Genomic DNA, 10,000 nt, shown 5'->3' on the forward strand with positions numbered 1-10,000 from the left:
CAGTGCTACTAACCACACACACTAACACGATATGCATCGCAGGCTTACATTAAACACAGCGATTCTCACGCAGGGTTTCATGACCACCTTTTGTCACGACGCAAAGCCATCAACTGAGGTGACGTTCAGTAAACACTAATAAAATCGGAACCCATATGCAAGAGTTGTGAATTATTAATAACATCCATATAAGGCTGATCATATGGGTTGTCCGGAGGTAATTCGTTTCAATGATCGACTGATCATTATATAATCTCCGGTCTTATCATATAACCATTCGCTTCAAAATGTCATAAGGATGCTAAAGCTGTTATTTTAGATTGATTTAGAATGTCATATTCATGTGAATCTCATCATGTGGATCTAATATTACTATAGAATTTCTCGTTAGGCGTGATGGTAAGGAGCATTTGAAGCAATCAAATTAAGAAAAATGGTTGGTTCCTCTCTTCCTTATATGGATATGAACCAATAAACTTTTTCATGGCTAGTCAAATATATCCACAAATACATACATACATACATACATACATACATATATATATATATATATATATATATATATATACACACACACATACACACAGACATGTACGTAAACATATATTCACACACACACACACACACACACACACACACACACACACACATATATATGTATATGTATATATACACATGCATATATACATATAGATATTATATAAATGATGGAATAATGCAATGCCGCAATGATATATATATATATATATATATATATATATATATATATATATATATATATATATAACAACCCTCGAACCTAGGTCACTCCGGGTATGAACCGGAGGGCCAGTACTAAACCAACCATACCACACGACCCACTAAAAGGAGTGTGCAGCTAGGATATAGCTAGCTCCCTAGACATTACGCGTACCTACCTAACCATACATGAGTAATGATAGGGAAGTTTTACACACACACACGCTCAGGGAGGGCTGTAATATATTCAATTCAATATGACATTGCATTATTCCCTCTTTCATGTGAGTTTCGGTGGCCAATGAAATGTGGAATGGAGGGAATTCCCGTCCTGAACCGATGGAGGAATTTGTGGTCTGGGCATTTAGATGCAATATGCTTGATTGTTTTATGTTACTATATAGTCATGTCAAAAAAGTGTATCCATTTCAGTTATTTGTTTCGTCTTGACGAGTTCTCTCTCTCTCTCTCTCTCTCTCTCTCTCTCTCTCTCTCTCTCTCTCTCTCTCTCTCTCTCTCTCTCTCTCTCTCTATATATATATATATATATATATCTCTTTCTCTCTCTCTCTATATATATATGCATATATATATATATATTTACACACACACACATATATATATATATATATATATATATATATATATATATATACACACACACACATACACATATAGATGCAGATATACATATACATACATAGATACTGTACACACATACACACTATATATACACATATATATATATATATCATCATCAGCCTGAATCGATCCACTGCAGGATGTAGGCATCTCCGAATCTTTTCTAACTCTGTCTGTCTTGCATTTTTTTGTTTCCAGTCTTTGCCCCCAAATTTCGTTATTTTGTCACACCATCTTGTCACTGGTCTGGGCCTTGGCCTCTTTATGTTATCTATAGCTAAGTCTGTTGCTTTCTTTGTACATCTGTAATCCTGTCTCCGACATATATGACCTGCCCATTGCCATTTTTTCTTTTTGATGCTCACAAGTATATCTTCAACTTTTGTCTATTCCCTGATCCAAGTTGCCCTCATCCATTCTCTTAGGCTAATTCCCAGCATCAATCTCTCTATCCCTCTCTGGGCACTTATTAGTTTCCTCCCCAGTAATTTAGTTGTAGGCCATGTTTCTGATCCGTAGGTCATAACTGGGAGGACGCACTGGTTAAAAACTTTTCTTTTTAAACATAATGGTAAGGAGCCTCTTAGTATGCTACTGTGACTGCTGAAGACACTCCAGCCTAGACTGATGGGTTGCTTTATTTCCTCTTTGCCTTGTACGTGTATCTGTTCGAATTGAACTCTGCTGTTGAACGTGATCTTGTTCATCCTAAGTCCGACTTTCAGACTTTCTCTATTCAGATCTTTTATTAAATGCTGCATTTCATTTACAGATTCACTGAAGAGATTAATATCATCTGCAAATCTTTGTTTAGGTATTCGTCTCCTATTTTGATACCCTTTCCGTTCCATTCTAGCTTCTTGAATATTTCTTCAAGGTGAGATGGTATCGCCCTGTCTAACACCTTTTTTATTTGGTATTTTATCGGTTTCCATGTGGAGCTTGATGGTTGCTGATCCATATTCGTAATATATCTTCCAGTATTTTACAATATACCTCCTCTACTCCCTGTCTGCGAATAGCTTCTAGTACTGCTGGTATTTGTTCAGAGTCAAATGCCTTTTCATAATCGATGAATGCCATACACAGGTCTATTGTTGAGAATCCACTGCGGAAGCCTGCCTGTTCTCTAGTCTGGTTAGACTCCAGACTGTCAGAGATGCGAGTTGTGATGACTTTCATGAACAGTTTGTAACAGAAAAGAGGCTTATGGGTCGGGTTTTTTTTTTGTCCTTTCTATCCCATTTTTGATGCATTAAAATCATTGTTGCATATTTCCCGGCTTTCGGAGTTTTTCCTTTCAGAAGGCATTTTTTAAAAAGATTAGCTGGTTTCACTGTTGCAATTTTTCTTGCATCTGTTATAAGGTCTATACTAATCCCATCTTCACCTGGTGTTTTCCAACTCTCTTCATGCCTTTAATTGCTCTTTTCATTTCTTCTGTTGTGATGTCAGGTACGTCTCTAGCTTCCGTGATCGCTTCTATCCATGGCTGGTAATTTGAGTTGTATAGATCCCTGTAAAAGTTTTCCACTACTCTTATGATTTCATTCTTGTTATATGTCACTTCTCCGACTGGTTTCTTTATTGCATACATTAGATGTGTCCCTATTCCGAGTCTCCTTTTAGCTGTTTTCATGCTGGTACCTGAGATCACTGTTTCATTTATTATTTGAGTATTGAATTTCTGTACATCTCTCTTGTTTTAATTTATAGTCTTTGTTAGTTCAGCTAATTCTATTTTGTCCCTGTTTGATGACCCTACGTGTTTTACATAGCCTTTTTAGTTTCTATCTAGAGATTGCTGGAGCTTTGGTTGACATTATTACCGCTTACTTCAAGTGCAGCTTCCTTTATTATGTCATGGAATTGTTTGATGATTTGGTCAATGTTGACCTCTTCACCGCTAAGAAGTGAATATCTGTTTTGGATGTTAATGCTAAATTCTATCGCTCTGGTCTTCAAGTTATCTAAATTTGGCTGCGGTTTTTGTTGGAGTTTGTTCCATTCCCTTCTGAGGTGTAATTTAATTTGGCCTCTGACCATTCGCTGTCAACATTTTTACTATATTGTTCCTATTTGAAATTATGAAGTCAATTTTGTTTTTGATGTCAGATGCAACATCCGTGTCCACTTCCGCTCTAGTCATTTTCCAAAGAATATGTTCATGATATAGAGGATTCAAGCCTCCGCGAAATCGACTAGCATTTGTCCCCTCTCATTCCTACGACCTATTTCATGATTTCCCAATACAGTATTTCAGTCTTTTTACCTATTTTGGCATTAAAATTATTTAAATTATTGTGAAATGGGGTTTTATACTCTTGCTGGCTAAATGAACATCTTCATAGCTCTCTATTTCTTCATCATTGTAGCTGCAGGTTGGAGCATAGACATGAACAATCTTTAAGTTGTGTTTTATTGTTTAGTTTTATTGTTACTGAAGCCACTCTTTTGCTTATATTATAGAATTCCGTATTCTTTTCTAAACGTTTATGAACTAAGAAACCTACCCTTAATTCTTGCTTGTTACCCAGGGGTTTACCTCTCCAATAGAGCACGTGTCCATCATTTACTATTTTCTGTTCTTCGCCTAGTCTTCTAACCTCACAGAGTCCTACATCACATTTAATGAAAGACAATTCCTCAAGTAATGCTAGTTAGTCGGATTCAGTTCTCATAGTCCTTATATTGTATACACAAAGGTTCATCAGTGTGGGGCGGCCTGTCTTTAACTGCAGATATTTAACACTCTCTGCTCCAGAGCAATTGCCTCCGTAAGCAGAGCTCTTTCGCCTCTGGGGAATGAGGGCCATTGCTCTGTGCAGTCATGGTTTTTTATTGAGAGGTAGACAGCCGAATTACCCCTTACCTACTGGCCTAGGTGTATCTTGGTGGGAGGGGGAATAGTTTAGCCAGGGTGTCTACTGATAAGCCCCTCCAGCAGGGTTGGCCCTGTCTAGTGTGGACTTATGAGCAGCAATGCAAGGCCTGCTCACTACACTGGGGTTTACTCTCGTGAACATTGGCTTGAGTATCATAAATGCATATATGTGTGATAATATTTGTACACTGATTTCATTTATGTGTATGTACACATAGTGCAGAAATATTTGTTCACCCTGCAAATGCCCTAAGTACTATGCATATGTTCATTTTCACGCACATGCACATGCAAGCACACACCTTTACATGTGCTCCTATGCATATGATATGCATACATACTCCAACGTTATACACAACATATATAGACATGCACACATCATATGTGTATATATACACCCACATTTATATGTGAATACACATGCGTACATATCTTGTACATGTACTTATGACTATACATGGTATAAAAACCCACACTGTAAAACTAGATTTTACAGTGTGGGTTTTTATACCATAGTATCAACACGGTAGTGTGTTTTCTCCTTTTCATGACTATACATACACATATATATAGCCATACACATATGTTCATGAGTACATGCACATGCAAGCACACATACTGTTCACCCACATATGTATATATAACATGTACAGGAACACACGCGCGCACACACACACACACACACACACACACACACACACACACACACACATACACATGCATACATACATATACATAGACATAAAATTATATATACGTATAAACACACACATACTCATATATATATACGTATATACAATATACGTATGCATAGACACACACACACATATACATATATATATATATATATATATATATATATATATACATATCCATACACATACATATATACATACACACATATAAACATACGCATATATACACACACCTACACATATCCATACACATATGAATATATACACATGCATAAATATACATGTCTATATATATATGGACATGTACACCCTCATGTACAAGGTCGGGAACATACACATACATCTTGTACATCAAACTATATGCATACATATAACTGTGCATACACAAACATAACCGTGTACACATGAACGCATACGTGCCCGTATGTAAGTTTATATGCACATGTGTATTGCTTCTCTTGCAGACACACACACGCACACATGGACACGTACGCACACATACTCATACACCTGCGCACGTGCATAAGCGCTCATATTCATGCACAGACGTTTGAACAGCGTCTGCCTGAGCGCACATACGCACTCCATTATAATGAGCCCATGCATTATAATGCACATAAATTGTAGGCTTACAGTTTAGGGGTTGAGGGAAGGAGGCGGGTGATGTGGGAGAGGATTTAGGACGGTGTTGGAATGGGTAAGGATGGGGTTTGGGGTTAGAAGTTAGAAAGATGATTTTGTATCTAACAGTTTATTAGCGGTTGTTAAGCCTACCGGTGTGCGGCTTCGACCGACCGCGGCCACGGGTCGCGGTGTCAGCGTTTGACATTCGATTAAGGTGCCATCGCTTGAATTATGCTTTGTTAATGCATAGTTTACCTGGCGAATCTTCTATCGAATGGTTGATTATACTTTGTGGTAACCATGTTTAAACCTACCTGATTTTGTGATGTACTGTACTTATGTACTGGCGGTTTGGCTGTTCCTTAGCGAGTCTACTTAAGGGAAAACTGTACTACCCATGCGATTTGGCACCGTTACTCGGCGCCCTGTGGGTATAGGGACAGGTGATGCTTGTCATTTTCAAATGATTTCGTAATTTGGTATTCTTTTTCTGGTAGGAGAGTGATCATCTTTTATTTAATTTTTTTTACTTATTTAGCATGGTAATGGAACCTAGCATTCCTAGTTGGCACTTTCTGGCATTCCTTTGAATTTAAAAGGTATCCATGTATGCATGGTCCATTACTGAATTCCATAGACTTGTGGCACGTTTGGAAGAATCATTCCTATTTTGGTGTCTTGTGCATTTTGGTTCATGAAAAATGTTTCATATTAGTTTACTTGACTTTTCTTTTAAATAAAACCTATTCACAAAATCTAGTTTCCTGAAATGAAAATCCATATTTCTAAATATGACCAATATCACTTTCTTTACAGTCACCTTACTGGCTAGTGAGATAGACTATGATCGACACAGCTGAGAAACCTTTGACTTCTGTTGGGTCGTGACGTCAATGTGTCTCAAGACGGACCAGCGACAGTGTGAAGTTAAGGACCAGGTAGCTATTTGGAGAGTATTTGTGAATTCATTACCGAAATGTCCACGGATGTATTGACTCCATTCAGTGACTTGAATAACTTGATCTTCTATTTATGACTTAGGATTTGGGAAGCATATACTGTACATGCATATACGAATATATATATATATATATATATATATATATATATATATATATATATATATATATATGTGTGTGTGTGTGTGTGTGTATTATATCACACACACACACACACACACACACACACATATATATATATATATATATATATATATATATATAGAGGGTAAGGTAAAAGATATGTTGTGTAGTAATTCATCATTTTCCTTTATATCTTAATTGCAGGGAAGGGAGCTTCGCAAAGCCCAAAACGCTATACCAGTTGTTTTGATGCTCAGCGTGTTCATGCTGCGAGAGCTCGGCGGGAAAGGGCCGGTCTTCAGCTACACTGTGTACATTTTCCGCAAGGCAGAAGTGGAGCTGGATGCATTTTATTGCACAGTTTTCGTCGGTGTTGCTCGACTTGTAAGCACGTGCGTGTCTGCTTGCTGTCTGGACCTGGTAGGTCGCAAACGCCTTCTCGTGGCGACGGCAGTGATGTGCGCAGTGTCGAAGGGCGTCGCCGGAGCCTTCCTGTTCCTGGAAGTGGAGGTGTCCACATGGGTGGCCCTGGCACCTGTAATTGTCTTCGTGATCGTCTCTGGGAGCTGCCTTGATCACTTCTAGTTACTCCATTATTTACTTTGTAAATTTTTCTTCCTGAAAGTGATCTCTTCCCTCGGCCTGGGATTGGCGATGCTGATATTCGGCACAGCGAATCTGGGTATCGCCATGATAGTCCAGTTATTCATTCCCGAGACCAAAGGGCGCACTTTCATCCAGGGGTAAGGGCAAGGCATCTCAGCCAATACAAACTGGCAGAGATGAGGCAAACCAGAACAAAATAACGAAAGAACGGAGGACTGAGTAAACAGTGACTGTTATTACTGTCGTTATCAATATCAATCATTATTATAGTTCATCTTTATTCTTGTTATCATGTCCATTGCTATATTTACCGTTGTTGTATAATGGTTATTACCATTTTTTATTATTATAGACGATACTATTATAAGTCCAGACTAGTTTTTTTCTTGTTAATTCAAGGATTCTGATAATGAATGTGAAACCCGTTTACCTCTGGCAATTCTCAGTGTATTGAAAGAACCCCTCTGCACTTTTATCACTGACGCCCCGACATTCTGTGAGGCAAGAAATGAAAGATACGAATGCAGAAAATGTAGTTTCAATGGCATGTTATAACCAAGACATTCATAATAATTGACAATCTATTTTTTAAAACATGATGGCCACTACTCGCATCCAAAAATACACACTGAACTTCTTAATTAGTTTCATAAACTAGAAAATCATCGCTTTTTAAAATTCAGATCCTTAAGCCTGATTTTACCTGAAGTATTGGCATAAAGGACATACCCTTTCTCAATCATGGTTCATTAATTGCGATGTGTGACCTTTGAGTCAATAAATCTCGTGGCGGCCAATTCGACACTTTGCTCGCCTGTTCCACTTACACAGAAAGTACATGTAGCCCTACATGTTATAGACAGCTTGCAATCCGTTAGGAATAATAACTTTCAAACCTGCTCAGAAAAGCGTTCAGGCTCGTGGTACTTCAAATCATCTAGAATGAAAGATGGTTTCATATCTCTCTCCTGATATCTAAATGTGAATCGTGTAACTATTATGATTATAAACAGCACGCTTTTTATGCGTGGCAATTAGCTCCAATGTCACCGCAAAAACAAGTACAATAACTGCAAATGAATATGTAAAGCTGAATCACTGAACTGACGTAAATTTACATAGAAAAGCAGAAGCACCGAATAAAAAATTGGAACAATGTTATGCTGACTATACACAGTCACACTTAAAACCTAACCAACCGTGGGCGTCAATTGGGAAAGAGGGCCTGGCAGTTGCCTCCCCCTTGATTACAGACACATACAAAACAGAATAGACTGGTGCAGCAACTGCCCCCCCCCCCCCCAATTGACGCCCCTGGTTATCATCCACCTTTATATATATATTAATGCTGTATATTTATGCACAGTAATACTAGATTTGCCTCTTAACCAAAAGGTTCAAGATCAGATGCTTGCTTTAGTGTCACCAGTACCACGGTGCTCACTCTTTTCCCATAAAACTGTACTGCAACAAGTGGTATTAGAGCTGCAGCAGGAACATGTGAATAAATCTATATATATTGTCCGTGAATACCAGGGAAATGTTACATAAAGAAATTTAAAAGACAAATTTAGTCAAATATAGAGTTATCATTAATCCAATAAGATTTTGTTTAGAGTCTATGGAGTGTTATTCATCGTGCCCCCCCCCCCCCCCAAAAAAAAAAAAAAAGAAGATGAAAATCCCAAATTAATTTGTTCACTTCGCTCACCGACCCCCCCCCCCCCCCCGTCCCCCTCAAGCAAAAGATGAAATGACGCCTTTGTAACCAACATGATTACCCATCAAATAGTCATTTCTGTGTTCTTTTCTCTTAATTTTATACTGTTGTTCAGTGTTATCAGTCCTGACGGCAACAATGATTATAGCAAAGCACTTACCATTACAATTGCTATAACCATGATGAACCATATTCATGTTGACAAACGTAGAAGTATGAATGAGGATGAATATCTCCATGTGTTTCTGATGAAGACTTAATCGAAACCGGTCAAATTCATCTCATGTATTGTGAATATTTATTCTCATTCATACCGTTTCTATAATAAACATGACGATAACATTATGATTTCAATCTGCATGATTTTTATGTCTATCATTTTGCCAATAGTATTATTTACATTACACTAATACGACTGCATATTCATATTCTCACTTTTTTTTCTTCATATATCAGTGTAACTGCTGTAAAAGCTGTCATCACAATCGCATGGTATTACCATAACGATTATCACAGAAAAAAAACAAAACAATGATAGCAGTCGTTTCCAGATCAGTTACAGTATATTACAAATTCTCAAGTCCAGCCTGAATATGGGGAAAATTGCCACGTAATTGTCTAGAAAGTTTGACTTCGCTAGAGGCACCGTGAGGCGTGGCTATAGGCATATACAACGGACATTCGGCGCTTAATGGCGGACGGAACACGATCGTATTATTTACAATTTTAAAATATATTGCTTGTATATATTATATCGTTAAACTGTTATATTTTCGAGATATGTAATAAGCAAGATTTTCGATCACTTATACCACTTATGTAGCATAATTACGGACTTGTTAGTTTTTATCGGTTTCTTGCGCATTTTTTGCTGTTCGCCTTGGACATGATCCGGAAACGGTCTGAAGATGGCCTTTTTGCACTGTCGCATCACCTATATAACGATAATTATTCTTGGTTCTAGGAGATTATGTGTTTATGGCCATTTTTAACTACAATATGTCATGCC

The 10,000-nt window shown here is 37.7% G+C and overlaps 1 protein-coding gene across 1 annotated transcript; it reads left to right on the forward strand.

The window, feature by feature from the left end:
* Nucleotides 1-6,400: 6,400 nt before the first annotated feature.
* Nucleotides 6,401-7,250, forward strand: LOC125045281 (facilitated trehalose transporter Tret1-like). The gene is made up of 2 exons (XM_047642486.1): nucleotides 6,401-6,521; nucleotides 6,870-7,250. Exons 1-2 carry the CDS (start codon nucleotides 6,477-6,479, stop codon nucleotides 7,248-7,250), a joined length of 426 nt encoding a protein of 141 aa, XP_047498442.1. The 5' UTR covers nucleotides 6,401-6,476.
* The last annotated feature ends 2,750 nt before the right edge of the window (nucleotides 7,251-10,000 follow it).

Source organism: Penaeus chinensis, chromosome 37 (genome assembly GCF_019202785.1).
Source record: "Penaeus chinensis breed Huanghai No. 1 chromosome 37, ASM1920278v2, whole genome shotgun sequence".
Lineage (NCBI taxonomy): Eukaryota > Metazoa > Arthropoda > Malacostraca > Decapoda > Penaeidae > Penaeus > Penaeus chinensis.